The 16378-nt window shown below is 46.4% G+C and overlaps 1 protein-coding gene across 1 annotated transcript in view; it reads left to right on the forward strand.

Moving 5' to 3' along the window:
* Positions 1-3381: 3381 nt before the first annotated feature.
* SLCO5A1 (solute carrier organic anion transporter family member 5A1) overlaps positions 3382-16378 on the forward strand; it is a 74495-nt gene continuing 61498 nt past the window's right edge. Inside the window, exon 1 of the mRNA XM_066180321.1 lies at positions 3382-4321. Coding sequence (XP_066036418.1) covers positions 3382-4321 — 940 coding nt within the window. The remainder of the gene's footprint in view (positions 4322-16378) is intronic.

Raw genomic sequence — 16378 nt, forward strand, 5'->3', positions numbered from 1 at the left:
CTCCTTTTCTCCAAGCTGAATAAACACAACTCTCTCAGCTGCTCCTTATGAGACTTTAGCCCCAGACCCTTCTCCAGCTCTGTTGCCTTTCTCTGGAGAAGCTCCAGCACCTCAATGTCATTCTTGCAGTGAGGGCCCAAAACTGAACACAGCACTCCAGGTGTGGCCTCAACCAGTGCTGAGTACAGGGGGACAATCCCTGCCCTGTTCCTGCTGGCCACACCATTGCTGATACAGGCCAGGATGCCACCGGCCTTCTTGACCACCTGGGCATATACTGGCTCATGTTCAGCAAGCTGGTGACCAGCACTCCCAGATCCTTTTCTGCCAGGCATTTTTCCAGCCACTCTTTCCGAAGCCTGCGGTGCTGCATGGGTTGCTGTGAACCAAGCACAGAACCCAGCACTGAGGTGCCATGTACATGATCCATTAGACTTACAAACTGAAGTTATTGGTTTATGTACTAGTTCAAGTGCAAAGGAGTGACAGAAGGGATGCTGCCTACCAGGTGAACAACATGTATGTCCTCAGGGATGGCTGAGTTAGAAGATGGAGTTGAATTAAGAGCTTGTTCTTTTTGAGATGGGTTATCCTCTTTCCTCTATCCCCATGGACCTCCTCTTTTTTCCTCTTCATATTTTTTCCAAGTCTCCTATCCTTGGTAAAGTGATTCAGCTCATAGAACCAGCAAAACACTTTCTTTTTCCTTGGATTGGTTTTCTGCTGCCTCAGTGAGTTTATTCAGCTTACTGTGCACTGAGGTGAGTGCCAGAGCTGCAGTGATGGAAGCAGTGGCCATGGGAAGCTGACAGTGGAAGTGGCAGGAGAGAGGAGCTGCAGTGACAACAACTAGCTGTGGGATAATGAAATAAAAGAAATTGTCATAAGGACCTTATGTAGCAAGAAAAAACTCAATAGGATGAGTTTTTCAAGAATCCTTGAAAACCTGACTGAATCAACGGGAATAATAAAACTACAGGCTTAGACAAGCACTAAACTTGGGACACTTTCTTAACAGGAAAAATGTGGTTGAAAACCAATCAACCAAAAAAAAAAAAAAGGTATTGTTTTGGCTGTGATGAGTTTGAGCAGTTGGAGTGTTGAGTACAAAGAGGTACCAAAATACCTCCGGATAATAGCTTTATAAAACTTGAAGACGGTATCTTTCATGAATATGGTATGAAATTATCTTATTGATCCAGACTATAAATTAGTTAAAAAAAAATGTGGTGACTCAGTCTTAAATATTTTTTAAAGGAGGGCAAACAAATCAACGGAAAATTTTCCATCCTGCCAGAAAAGCACTAACTGTTCAGAAATGTGTAGGATATTATGCTCATTTGGTGTATTCCTTCACATTATTCTATGAAAAAAAAAAAAAAAAAGATGACCGTCTCAATAGTTCACACTCTAACAAGCCACAACAAATAAAATATTTTGCAGACTATTTAGCCTTATCCTGGTACTAGGGCTTTAAATACTGTGACTTGAAAGCAAAACAAACCAGTGCAATTCAAGACACAACACAAACCTAAAAAGGGGGATTAGGGGAAAACTCTGCGAGGAGTTAACTCCAAACTACTTTCCCTATATTTCGCGTGTGCTTAGCAGTTTTGGCGATGGTTCGCATTGAAGGCGAGACCTTGGACAAAAAGGACCATCAAGTGGTCTATTTCGCTTAAAAAAAAAAAAAAAAAAAAAAAAAAAAAAAAAAAAAAAAAAAAAAAAGACCCTGATTCTTCTCACTTTTCAGCAGACGATGTAACTGAGGTCCCGTTTTCCGAGCATTTCTGCCTTTTACACAAGGCGATGCAGCACCATCTTCCTAAGCATCCCAAACGCCGCCCGGGGCTGCCAACCGTGGCGCTCCGCGGACTTTCTCAAGCACGAGCTCCGAGTTGCAGCCCTCGGCAGCTCCACGGATGAGCAAGGGCACCGAACGGGCCGACCCCAAGGCGTGTCCGGCCGCCGGGCTCACCGCCCCGTGGGGGCTCCGGCTTCTCTGGCGCACGGGAGTAGCCGGGCACCCGCGGGCCGGCGAGGGCAGGTCGGAGGGCACTCGAGCGCCCGGCAGCATCGCCCGGCGCGGCGGCTGCGGCGGGCGCGCCTGCGCTCCGGCGCCCGGGGAGGCGGAGGCGGCCGAGGGGGACCCGGCGTTGGGTGACAGGCGGGGCGGGGGCGCAGGGCCCGGGCCGGCCGCCCCCGGCGCCGCACGCTCGGTGAGTAGCCCCGTGGTTTTAATTCGCAGCGGCCGGGAGGAGAGCCCGGTGCGCCCCGCCGGCTCCGCCGCCCTGCCCGCTGCCCACCCTTTGGGGGTGGGGGAGATCCGCCGCCGGGGCGCGGTTGCCCGGGTGCCGGTGCCTCCCCTGCCCACCCCTCCGCGGGGCCGCGGCGAGCGGGAGGCGGCGGGGAGACAAAAGGGGACAAAGGAGGCAAAAAGGCGTGTTCCGCTGCCGGGGTAGGGATGTGTGGGCACCGCTCTGCACCCGGCGGTCTCGGGGGGTCACCCGAGCGAGCTGGGGCGGCGGGGTCGGCCCCGGAGTGCCTGGTCCCGGGGTGCCCGCCGCCGCCGCTGCCCGGCTCCGGCTTTGTTCCTCTTCCCTCCGCCTGCCGCCGCTCCCCGGGCCGCCGAGTTGTAGCGGAGTATTTATTTCAGCGCATTTATTTTTAGGCTGGAAAATAAAAGGCTTGGCACGGCGACCTTTGGCTGTCGCATCCGGCGCCAAATAAAAGGGTCGCGCTCTGGCCGAGGCCGCCCCAGCTCTTATGTAAATCCATGTGCCGTCCCCAAGGACGCGCGGTCCCCGGGGCGCTGCCGTGATCCAGCCCCCGCCGGGGACGGAGGCGCTCCCCAGAGCTCAGCGCAGACCGCGGGGTCGGGCGGGCAGAGGCCGGGGCGGCGGGGAGGGACGGGGCCGCTGGGGCCGGCGCCGCTGACCTCCCGTGCTTGCTCTCCGCCCCGCAGATCGGCAGCAACCCCCTGGAGCTCCGTCACCGGCCTCGGCGGCGAGGAGAGATGAGGATGCGGGCAGCGGAGCGGGCGGCGCTGCCCCGCGGCGGGCGGGCTGTCCGCGGGGCCCCGGCGGGCGGCTGCTGAGCGCGGCGCCGCGGGCATGCGGCGACGGGGAGCGGGAGCCGCCGGCAGCGCGGGCGCCCCGGCGGGCGGGCGGCCCCTCGAGCGAGACTGAGGGTGGATGGAGCCACAAAGGAGTTTGGCTGACACGTGCGGCGGGGCGGCCGGCGGCCGCGGCTAGGGCCACCCCTCTCCCCTCCCTCCTCCCCTCCTCGCTATGCTGCGCTCTCGCCGGGCCCCTCAGCGCGCTCGACGCACGGCGGCGATGAAGCCGGCCGGGTTCCTCTGAGGCCGCCGCCGCACCCAGCATGGCCTCGGCGGGGACCCCGCAGCAGCGGCTCCCCGGGGCGGAGCGGCCGGCGGCGGCGGCGGCGGGGGGCCGGGCGGAGGCGCCGCGGTGCCTCAGTCTGCCCGCGCTCGGCTCCCCCCTGGCGGCCGGGGGGCACGGCGGCGGCGGCCGGCCGAGCCCCGCCGCGGGACCGGCTCCCGAGGTCGAGCGGGGCCAGGGCGCCGCTGCCGTCGCTGAGGCTGCCCGGCTCCCCGCCGCCGCCAGCGGCAGCGGGAGCTTCCCCTGGAAGACGGAGGGCAGCCAGCCGGCGGCGCCCGGCCGAGGGGTATCCCTGGGCCCCCCGCTGCTGCTGCCGCCGCCGCCGCCGGCGCTGCTGCTGGCGGGCCCCCCGGGCAGAGCGTGCCTGCGGGCAGTGCTGGCAGATTCGCGCTTCTTCCTGGTGTGCATGTGCTTCCTGACCTTCATCCAGTCCCTCATGGTCTCCGGCTACCTGAGCAGCGTCATCACCACCATCGAGCGGAGATACAGCCTCAAGAGCTCGGAGTCGGGGCTGCTGGTCAGCTGCTTCGACATCGGGAGCCTGGTGGTGGTGGTCTTCATCAGCTACTTCGGGGGTCGCGGGCGGAGGCCGCTCTGGCTGGCCGTAGGGGGGCTTTTCATCGCCCTGGGCGCTGCGCTCTTCTCCTTACCTCACTTCATCTCTCCGCCGTACCAGATCCAGGAACTGAACTCCTCCGTCAGTAACGAGGGCTTGTGCGTGGCTGGCAATGGCACTGCCAAAGAGCAGTGGGACTCGTCGGCCTGCATCAAGGACACCGGCGGAAATGACCACTCTCTCTATGTAGCTTTATTCATTTGTGCCCAGATCCTCATTGGCATGGGCTCGACACCCATCTATACCTTGGGACCAACCTACTTAGATGACAATGTCAAGAAAGAAAACGCCTCTCTTTACCTAGGTAAGGCAACTTAAGTACCTGGGTACTTTGAATCCCGAAACCCGGATCTCTCTGCGGGGCCAGTTACAGGTACTTCTGCCTTAGTCCTGCTGAACACCATCTGTGCTAAGTTTTCCTTTTTACATGACCTTTTGTAGTAAAATTGCCATGCTTTCCTGTTTTAAAATGTCTTGTGGCATGGTGAGCAGTAGTGAAGTAGTAAACGGGTGAACCTAACGCAATGTGCCTAAAAGCAGTTGTACTCACACTCTCTTGCACGGGTAATAGAACAGCAGAGAAAGTCTTCTGTAATGCTTTTCAGCACTTGGCAGTAGCCGGTGACTTTTTCAGAAAGCAGCGTTAAAATTTGCCGTGCCCTTTCAAGTTTCTTTTTGTTAACCCAGAAGCTTTGTATTTCTAAATCCTGGTTGCAGTGCCTTTAGCCTAAAGTCTCTATATAATGTTAATGTTCAGTAAGCACTTTGAGAGATTTTTAGCATGCTTCGTTTTACTTTTCCAGCAGTCATTTGCCTTGATCTAGCAATGAATTTTGACTGGCGTTGATACATCACCTGGCATCTCAGAGTTCAAAACCCATCGATAAACCAGGATGTAAAAACTTCAGGGTTGAGTTTAGTTAGGGCAGCTCAAGGAGCACAACGAGATGACAGTCCAGTCTGGCATCTGTTTTTCAGCAGGTAAACTTGTTGATGGTTGTGCATTGGTGGGCAGAAAAGGTATCTCAGATAACTGGGTACTAAACTTCATTGGAGTATGATCGTGACAGTTTGTGTGATGTGTAAGAAGATTAACTGCTCCCTTACTTCCCATTAGCACCTTACATGCTTCTGTAAGGAATGAATCTCATGTACCCCTTCAAATTCTTTTCAGATAAGGGAGAGGCGCGTAGGGGGCTGAGAGAGCTGTGAAGGGGTTTTGGATACTCAGCATTACCGTTTGCAGTTCAATTTTCTTTGGCTTTACAATAGCCATGGAGATAATAATTGCATGTAAAACTTACGGAAGTTACACACTTGTGGAGTGTGTGTGTGTAACTACTTTACTGAACAAAAGCAGTGATCCGATCAGTTTTTTTTTTTTTCCTTTTGACCTGTTCTTTGGCAATTTGACTGTTCCGTGAACCGTTTTAAAGCCATGCACAGTCTGTGTGCAGTGTCTTGAAAAAGCCTGGGGCATTGCAGGATTTTGGAAGGAGAGAGAAGTATTCGCTGCATTGCTAATCAGCATGGTTAAGTATTTGGCGAAGTGTTTTTTCTCTCTTCTCTCCCATCTGAGAAAGGTTAAGTGGTATGGAAATGAAGATCAACCAAGCATTGACTTTATTGGTAGTGTGAAAAAACAAGCCATGTCGTTACTGAGGTTACTAAATTGTAGTTTGGAACGTTTGCATATAGGTGATCTCACACAGTCCTCAAAAACGAAAAAAAGAAAAGGAAATGCTGTAGGTGAGGAATGAAGGGTAAAAGAGGTGAACGGTCAGAGGGGCGGAAATCTTTCTTCAACAAAGGGGAAGGCAAGGTCAATGGGGGGAAATCCTTACTGTGCAGGAGAAATGATGCCTACCACTGATGCGCTTCTAGTGCAGGAAATAGTAATGAAGTGACTCAGGTAGCTTTAATTGCAGCGAAGTTAACAAAGGTAAAAGGCACCAGCAGCTGGGTAGACTCCATGTGACCCTGTGCCTGCCAGGCACTGAAGGCAGCTTTGATCTATACTGGGAGCACCTTTGTAGAGTCGGAGTTCATTTTTAGTGATTCAGGAGAACAAAGATGAGTACACCCAGCTACTGTGTATGTGAAAAATTTATGCCTGTGATTTGATTGTGACCACAGGGACAATGAAAATGAACACAAAGTGTGTTTAAACATTGAATAAAATGTACTAGCAGCTCCATTCAGTCTTGAAGCTACTCAGGGCTAGAAGCAGTGTTGTCTGCTGTTGGAAATCTAGGTATTATCTTTTTTAAATAGTGTGGAAATCTGAGGAAACTTTTAATTTGTTAACGTTTAACTATTTGCCTCACTTTAGATATACACCAGTGACTTTTTGAGGGGCAGGAGCAAAATCTGTGGTTTTTGGGGAGAAAGAAAAAAGAGCACTGTATGGCATGTTGATGTGAGCAAACATATTTTTGTTGGATCTTGTCAATGGTTTGGAATGTTGCATGTCCTTGAGGAGAGGGATTTGTGGGCAGCAGACAGACCAGCCAGGTGCAGGGATGGGATAGAAGTCTGGGCATGGCTCTGCAAGCCTGCCACCTCACATCCTGTGTTATGCAATGCCTGGTTCTCCAAGTCGTCTGATCCTATTACTGGGGAAAACTATGCAAGTGATGTCAAAATGTAAAATATATGTCTGTGTGTAGGCATGAGCTAACAAAAAGTCTTGGAGTAGGCAATGGTAGTTGAGGTTTTAAAAAGAGAAGAAAGCCCAGGGAAACAGATCCCAGTCACACAGATACCTGTGTTTGAGTGAGGACAGCTATTTAGTAAAAATGTATCCTCTTAACACAAAATGGAAGGTCACTAATATGTTTGTTCATAATCATGCTGGTTAGGTTTGCATTCTATGTTTTTCTTCCAAAGGAAGATAAATATATATGTGTGCACCTGGTACAAGGTTCACTGAGCTTTAGAACTGATGAGCTTTTTGACCGTGCAAGTGTGCCCGCCAATAGTAGGTCAGTGAAGCCCCCCTTGAGTATCACTAATCCTGATTCTGCAAAAACTCACCTTATGTGGCTGTGGAAGCTATCTTATTTATTTTCTAAGTTAATCCAGCTCAGGGCTCGAGTGGCGATAGCATATCCTCTTAAGTGTAGGCATGCAAGCTCAATGTGGACAGCTGTTTTAACATTCCTGGCTGGAAGTCCTCCTCTCAAAAAAACATATTTGATGCTTATACGTAGTCTCTTGGCTGCCTACACTTAAATCCATCTGTCAGAATGGCACAGTGCCAGTTTACAAGGTGCTGTGCTGTTTGTAGTAGGACAAAGGTGCCAAGCAGGGATGTGTATTTGGGCTCCCCACACAGCAGTGTGTGAGCTCTTCTGTGGGATGGTTCCTCCTTGTGAAGCAGTGTCACCTCCGGGTCCTCTTGCCCCTTAAACTTGACAATGCTTTGATGCCCTGATGCTAACTTTGAGAAATGTGTGACATCAGGCTTGAAAACAAGTCGTGATTGTAACAGGTGCCTAGGAAATGTAAGAACTGGTTCCCTTAATCACAGATAATCTAAAAGGGAAGTTGCACACTGTGTAAAAACTGGGCAGTCACTAAGTGCTCTTTGTCTTGTCCAAAGTCTCTCCCTTCTGGGCTCAGCTGTATCATGACATGTCTGTTGTCAGCTGCCTGATGTGTGCAGGTTCTTCTTTTAAGTATTTATCCAATTAAATTATTTGCAATTCAATTTGAAGTTGAATTGGACTTCCTGAGTCTTGTTTTGTACTCTTGATGGTGTTTCTGCTACTTGTCAAATTCTAGCACTTAAAACACTGTGATTTTTCTAAACACTGTGGGTTTGTTTTGTTTTTTTTTTTGTAGGGATCCAACAGTTTTTCTTGAATGTGAGGTTGCCTTGAAGTTATATCAGGATTTTTTAAAAGCAGTTTTTTAGAATTAAGTGTGACACTTAGAAGTTTTATTAGTGGTGTTACAGTGCTGAATAACTTAAATATTTTTCTTCTTTTGCAAGTGGATATTGTTATAAAAATATCCTAAACATTCACCTGTAGACAGGTAGTATTAGGTTTTACAGAAATATTGTATTAATAAAAATATTCTAGCATTCAGGGATGACTTTTACCAGTACTCCCCCAAAATGACGAATAAATCACACATTGTGCTAAGGATGTTTTATTTCAGTTTCCGGAATACTATAGGCTGGTTAGGATATGATATGAGAAAGGTGTCTCAGTTTAATTTCATGCAGACTGTCCCTAGGTTTTGGAACAAACTGTCATTACAAAATGCAGAGGTAAAGGTTTTATGAGATAATGGCTGAAAAATTAGATAAACCTGTGCAAATGGGCTTGGTACAGATAATGGCTGAAAACCAGGGAAGTAAAGTCATTTCATAACCTGGAAAAAAATAGTCAATTTTCAAAAATCTTTTGGACTCCTGCTTTGTTTTCAGGAGGGTTATTTGTGAGTTGCTGTTTGTTGCATTAGGTAAACCATTTCACTGTGACTATATTCTGTCTGAAAAACACCTCCTTACCAGTGTTTTACAGGGGTTCTGTGTACCCCTCAGGTCTTTGTTATAGACTTCCCCAAAGTCTTTATATATGTATAAATGTACATATGTATACATATATACAAACATACATATATGTGTACATATATACAATATATATGTATATTTATATATGTATAAACGTAATACAGTATGATGACTGTATGTATCGTATTTCTAGTTAAATCTACCCCTATATCCACATCCCACTTGAAAGGAGAGGGCAGGAGGGATAGCTTCAGATCAGAAACCCACCACCTCTGCCTGCTGGGTGCCAGGGCATAGCTGAGCTGCCAAACAAGCCAGATCTCTGTAATGTGCTATTGCTTGGATGTTGGCACAGGAAGCACTGGATTTTTGTGCCACTTTGATCCATTTTGGTCTGGTTGCTTCTGGGGTTATGGATGTCCCTGGGAGACAGGAACTGGAGCCCACTGGGGGCTTCAGGTCCTTTATGTGGATGCTACAAGGTCATTGAGGTTTTCTGAGACAGTATCAACTTTCTAGCTGAGCAGTAGGAACCATTTAGAAGCAGGGAAACAGCTGACCAGCATTGAATTTTATTCTCACCATTCAGCTTATGACCGCTTTTGGTTTACTTTTGGAATATGCTTCCTGCTTCCTGCTACCCAAAAAGGCTAGTTTCGCACAGGGTTTTTCTCAGCATTGATCCCTGTAGTTGGTAAACCCTACAGAAATAGTACATTTATTTTTACAGCATGCCTGTGGGGAGGCAGATTTTTTGAATCAAAAATTGAGGCAAAAGGGCATGTTCACCAGTATTTTTTATTTCTTGCTCTATTTTCCTTGTCAAGGGGAAGAGTGCCTAGCTTATTTCTCAAATACACGATTTTACTTTTTCTGAGAGAAGGCAACATCTTGTTTTATGCAGAGGCAAGCACTAAGACTTGATCCATCAGCAGTCTGGCACAGGAGGGGATTGTCCTCCTCTGCTCTGCAGTGGGGCGGCCTCACCTTGAACACTTTGTGCAGTGTTGGGTACCACCATATAAAAAAGACATCGAAGTATTAGAGAGCATCCAAAGGAGGGTGGTGAAAATGGTGAAGGGCCTTGAGGGGAAGCCGTATGAGGAGCAGCTGAGATCACTGTGTCTGTTAAGCCTGGGGAAGAGGAGGCTGAGGGGAGACATCATTGCAGTCTACAACTTTCTTGTGGGGGAAGAGAAGGGGCAGGCACTGATCCCTTCTCTGTGATGACCAGTGACGAGGACCTGAGGGAATGGCCCGATATTGTGTCATGGGAGGTTTAGGTTGGATATTATAGAAGAAAGGTTCTTCACCTGGAGGGTGGTTGGGCACTGGAGCAGGCTCCCCAGGGAAGTGGTCACAGCCCCAGCCTGACTGAGTTCAAGAAATGGTTGGACAGTGCTCTCAGGCACATGGTTTAACTCTTGGGGGTGGTGCTGTGCAGGGCTAGGAGGTGGACTTCCTGACCCTTGTGGGTCCCTTCCAACTCAGCTTATCCTGTGATTCCATGAAATGTGTGTGTGAAACACACACACTTGTTTTGTTTGCAGATTCAGCTGGCCAGTAGTAACAGAAGGCTGGGCTCCCTGTGCTCTGAGCCGGGGGTAGGGAGCATCCTGGGATGCAGGTGAAGTGACTGCAGCTCTGTTTGTGCTTATGCATTACACTGCTTTCTCCCACAGATGATTTAACACTCAGAGGGTGCAGTATTGTGCTTCTCTGGCACTCTGTAACATCCCTTTTTTTTTGTTAAAATGCTGATGAGGCAGCTGGCACAGTTCCTGCACAGTTCCTAATAATTACAGTAGCACTGTGCAGTTTTATTGTCCTTTCCTATAACTGAGGAAATAGAAAGATAGATTTTACTTTTCTTCTTCATTTTTGTTTCCTACTCCATAGGTGGACTAATACTTCTTTTTCATACTGTAATCCCAGATATCATTTTCTTAAGCATTTAGTGAAGGTGATTTTTTTGTCCGTTTAAGCAATGTGTACATACAGTGAGTTCAGTGGAGAGTGGGAGGCAGCCTTTGCTCTGAAGTTTTCTGCCTGCAGGATTTAATGTCGTGAGTGATATATCTTCTCTTGCTCTGCCAGTGTCGTATCCCTTAGGGATGATTTCTGCATCTCTCCAGTTGTGTCCTCGCCATGAGCTATGGCATTGTTCACAAGCAGCTGTATTGACAAAGCATCACTTCCAGTAACTGGCAAAATGCACTTACTCTTCTTAGGACTAAGAAGGGACTTAGGCACATGCTTTCCTGATTGTCTTTTTCTCTTTGTATGGAAGGACAAAAACTGGGTTGGATCCAGGGTTCTGAAACTCGCTGAATTCCCAGGCCCAGTTGTTTCCCTTGCTTAGCATTTGTCAGAATGGTTAGCATTTTGTTTCTGAGGTTGACAGTGCCCTTTTCACCTGCTTGAGCTTGTGAATAGTGTTTTCTCGGAGAGCGGCTCCCTTCCCTGTCAAGCTCTGCTGCAGGGCTGGTTCGTGCAGACAAGTGTCTCCACCTGCTGTGGTCCGGCAGCAGCTTGGAAACCTAGACATGAAAGTGGCCTTTAAGTAACAGCTTGTTTGTGGCTTTTGCCAGGAACTGAAGGCTTGGGATCTAGTGTCTGATTACCTGGGGGCTGGAAACTTTAGCTGTCTGCTGGATACCTCGACTGTTTCTAAAGGGTCACTGTAACTACTCCTGTTGCAGGTGGATTAGAGATGCTTTGTGTTTCATCCATTTTCCCTTAACTTTCATTCAGGCCGCCTCACCTGGGAGGACTTAATTGCTGTGAAAGTGCTTATGCAGTCAAAAGAGAGGAGACTGGATTTCTCTGTACTGTCATTCAAAGACACATGGGTTTCTGTCTTGGTTGTGCAGGAAATACAGGCAATTTTATAAATGAGTCTCTGCCTTCTCTTTCATCCTGAAGGCCAGCATCTAAAAATTAAGATTTTTAAAGTAGGTGGATGGAATTTATCCATGATTTTTGAAAGAACAGAAAACGAACTCAGTCATATTAAACTTTCATGCTCTTGTTTTAATCCTGTGATGTCTTTTTTACCCTGGTAGCACTTTAAAAACTCCTATTTCTTGCAAAGAATGAACTCAGTTTTCCTTTTTTGTTGTTTTTACATCCCTTTCCTATTTATTTTGAAAACAGTTGAGAATCCATCATGCAATGGCACATATTACAACTGGTTCCCTCTGGCCATTTTTGCCACTCTTGACTGAAAGGTCAAAGTAAGCATTAGCTCTGACTTGGCTGCTGATAGATGGGGCACACGGACTCTGAGGGCAGGGCAAGCTGGTCACCTGTCTTCCTGTGAATGGTCACCAGAGCTGTCAGAATTTCAGCTCCCAAGTCCAAAGGCATCTCTGCAACCCCTCAGCAGCTACAGGGATGCTTGGACTTACTAAGGCTGTAATCTGAAAGCTCTGAAATGGCGCAGTTGGAAGAAGGAGCAGACTGTTGGCTTTCTGATTCCTGGTGTCCATGCTTTTATTCAAGCACTGTGGTCCTTTCACCTCAACTCAGTTGGACAATCCGGGCACATGGGCCGGAGCTAGCAAACTTGGGGGCAGCAGGACAGCTCTGCAGTGTGCATGCAGGCTGATTTCACCTGAGTCAGCCAAATCTATACTCAAACTCCTTCCAAGTGCCCAGAAAACAATCAGACATTTCCTGTGATGGGAACAAATATATCAGTGCTCAGCAGCGTGGAGATGTATGGGCTCTGTCCTGCTCTGCTGCTGAACAGTTTGGGCATCTGTTGTGCTGTCACGAGGCCAGAAGTTTAGACACTGCCAGCATTAACGAGAGAGCTAATGAACCTGGAACTTTCAGCTGCTCTTCTTTTCTGACACAAGGAATTTGTTCTTACCTGAGATATCAGGAAGTGCAAACACAGAAATTCCAGTGTTATTTTATGCTGCCATTAGACCTGATAATCTAATCAGAAGATGCTAACTCTCACGTAGGTGAACAGCTTACTTGGCAGCAAAGACAAATTACACCAGTGAAAAACATCATGCTCTGGTATGAATTACATTTTGTGGTGAGGTTGAAGGAGATGCAGTGAGAAAAAAACTTGCATATTTTTCCTTGTAATTTGAACAAGCAGGTAGATGAATTGTGTCACATGAAGTGTTTGCAAAGCAGTGCTGCATGCCCGCTAATTGTATGCTCCTGTGCTGTTCATCTTTGATTCTCTTCCCCATTTTCAGTACAGGTTTCTTTTCAGCAGCTTGCTTCCTTTTCATTAGCTTGCCAGGATATTTTTTTTAGTGCTTCCACTTCTTTCCTTGCTTATATTGACATTAGCGCTTTACTTATATTGCACCGTGCGCAGTAGGACCTCAGTCTGGTAGTTGCCCTCTGCGCCTTTTATCTTTGATGTTAACTGGATTAGAATGAAATCCTCAAGAGTGTCTCAGCAGTGAGTTTCTTAAAATCCAGTTGCTCTGAAATCAGCTACCAGTTCTTCAGTTTCATGAATTCAGCAAGCTTTTGTAAATTAGCAACACCTTTCCATATTTACCTGTTCACAGTCAACTTCTTCAAAGTGACAAAAATTAAATCCTGGTAGGGTTCCCCTGTGATTGATTGTACTCTTTTCTTTCTGTATAAATTAAACTCTTGAGTCAGAGTATTTCAGATAATGCATATATTCGCTGAGTGTATCTTCTGATACCTTGTGATTTGCTATTTTATACTTAAGTTGTAGTTTACTCCAGTGTTTGTCCTGGATTTGTTCAGTTCACGGCTCTTGACTTCAGGTGTCATGTAGGCACCGAAAGGTGCTGGTGTGCCTCTGAAGCGAAGTGCTTTCAATCACACCTTGGTTCCTGCTTCTCCTTTTTACATTCTCTGATTAGATTAAAATCTGAGTACCCTGACCTCCCTAGACGTCATTTCAAGTAATGCATTTTTGTAGATAATCCAAAGTAGAGAGGGAAATAGTGAGCTCTGCTGTGGTGGCTGCTAACCTGTGATTACTTAAACAAAATCTGTCAAGCAAGCCTCATTAGCATTTACAGATATCTAAAGGAAATACTCTGGAAGATGTTATCTGACATTGCTGTGCATCAAGCTATCCCTGTACTTGAAGAGAAATTGCTGTATTCAGCTGAGCTGTTAAATCAGTAGATTTTGCTTTGTATAACAATTGAAAACACCACCTTTTCCATCAAAGGTTCCAAATGAATCAGCTCATAGGCTCAGAGGTCAAATCCATGTGAAATTCATGAGCAGAATAACCTGAGGATGCTGGTTAGGTGGGAAATTTCAGCTGAAAAAGCCCCAGGAAAAGTGAAGGAGGAGGTTAGGTGTCAGCAGCATGGGGCTGTCAATGCCCCTTTTGTGTGCTCCATCCAAGGCAGTGAGGGACAAAGCCAGAATGGACTAGTCAGGAGGCACCTGCCAGGGACAGTACCTGGAGCCCATGGGAAGGGCTGAAGATGCTGCTGTAAGTGTCTGTGGAGTACAGGAAAGTCCTTAACAAGGCTGGAGAGTTCTGGCAATGGAGAGAACAGAGCTTTGCTTCTGCCATGCTTTTCTTCCTCACAGAACAGTATTTTCCACTTTTGCCCATAGTGCCTCTCCATGCTGTTCATTGGTGCCTGCCATTTCAGTAGCTGGAGTTTAAAAAGTAGTAGGAAAATAGTTTTTCATTTTGTGATTTTTTAAAATCTAAATTTATGTTTCTGCTTGTTAATTCATCCCAGTGAGAGAAAAAGAGATTTAATGACGAGCATAACCTTCTAGAGTGCAGTTAGCTTCAGTAATCCTCCCGTTTAAAAAAAAGTTTAAAAATTGTTACATAATAATAGAGTCTGTAATTGTTGTAAATATGATGGGCATTGTATATCAACTTGATTTAGTACAGCTGTCTAGTGACAGAAATAGTGAAGGTATCCCTAGGGAATTTTTATAGTCACAGGAGAAAATAGCACATGAGCTTTTTGAGTCTCCAGTATAGTAGTGCTGATGCACATCAATGTAGGCATTTATCTGGTAAGTTATGTAATTGGCCTAAAATAAGAATTTAAAAAACTATTTCTTCTGCTAATTAGCATAACCTAGGGAAAGAAATGGGATTTGGGGGTTATTTGAAACAAATAACTGTTAGTTTGTTACCACAGCTGCATTGTGTTACTGGAGGAATATTAGTCCTGTTACTGGAGGAGTATTACAATGGGAGTAAAAAGACTCTGAACTCAGCTCATCATTTTTGTAATAATATGCCCTACTGTAAATAATTTTTTAAAAGCATAGCTGAGGATTGAATTGATGCTTGAAGGAAGAGATGTACTTTCAATTGCAGTTCCTAAGTAGCTACTGCACTATTTTGATACATGGAAGTTCTATACTATTGACCTCAGTGACTGAACAGTTTATTGAGGTTGTGATTATAATGTCAAGGATGGAGCTGGCTGGTGTGAATTTCTTTGACTGCAGAAGCAAAGTAGGCAATGGTATCCATGTGTTTACTCCTATGGCTTCTCCAGAACCTCTTAGAGGGGGGAGATGAGCACTTCTCAGAGTGCCCTCTGCTTTTTTGAGTACCACTGAGACTGAACCGATGGAGAAGTATAAAAAAAAGACCTTTCTTCATTAGCTTTTGCTTCTTGTCTTACTAGATGTTTGTTAGCAATTATTTTTTGCTTAGATGGAATCTCTTATTGTTCTTTTTGAGTTTGTGGTTAATTGTACTAGCTTTGGACACTCAGATATAAATAGGACACAGACAACAAATAGGGATGCATGTGGCCTTGCAAAGCAAAATGAAAAGAGTGGTTAAGGCTACTGCCCCCATGCATTTGTGATAATTAAAAGAAGATCAGCCTTCTGTGAGAAATGGGGTAAAACTGATGAACTGATATTGGCCAGGCCAGCTAATGGGAGAGAACTTGAAAAGAGCTTTTAAGTCCAGTGAGTCAGAAGCCTTGGGTACATACATGCCTTCTCATCTTCACTAAGGATAAGAGATTCAATTAACCAGAGAAAAATGGAGGAGTGTGTGAACTAAAATAATTTTAGGAGTTCCTACACTGTCATTAGAGCAGCTATTACTCCTTTCTGTAACTAATAATAAATTTTAAGTATTTGGATAAGGTGAAAGAGAGCTGTATATCATCAGATAGATCTATAATTAACTTCCTTTCATGCTTATTCCCCTCTTCATCCTCCCCTGCATCCCCACATCGCAAATTTAAGTCCTGCAGAAAGAAGAGCTTACCATAGGTCTGATGCAGTGCCATGCTTTGAAGAAAACTCCCATGTTTTTATTCTCAGATTTATATTGTGTGCTCATAATTAGCTTGAATGTTATGGAGACTGAGGAAGGGATCTATCATGTGTTGCTGTTTCAGGATATGTGAGAAATAACACCTCATGGTTTGCCCAAGGTGGCATACTGGTTAGTCTTTCGCTAACTGCTGGTTAACCAAAGTTGACCATTTTCCTCTAGGAAGAGTAGATGTAACTAGCAGTGAGAGGACTGTTGGGTGATTGTGGTGGTAGAAGAGTTTGATAGCCATAAGGTTTGTGTTAGCAGGTAGGCATCCTACACTATGAGCCAACTGCTTTTTGTTTGGATTGTGCCTGACAGGAAAAAATGGTGCAGTATATTAGGAGTGTAGTATATTTCCCTTCTCAGGTTTAATAGGACGCTCAGATCAATTATTTTGTGGTCTGAGCATTAGGATTTCTCCAAAATACAACTGAGGGGCTAAGCAACTCTGCTAGTGCTGGATTTGTCCCAGTTTTCATGACCTTTTTGGAGATATTAGAAGAATTAGTAGCATGGCATTAGAAAAGAAGGGGTAGCATAACCCTTAT

Source organism: Chamaea fasciata, unplaced genomic scaffold, assembly GCF_029207755.1.
Source record: "Chamaea fasciata isolate MVZ Bird 193981 ecotype frontalis unplaced genomic scaffold, bChaFas1.0.hap1 SCAF_1, whole genome shotgun sequence".
Lineage (NCBI taxonomy): Eukaryota > Metazoa > Chordata > Aves > Passeriformes > Sylviidae > Chamaea > Chamaea fasciata.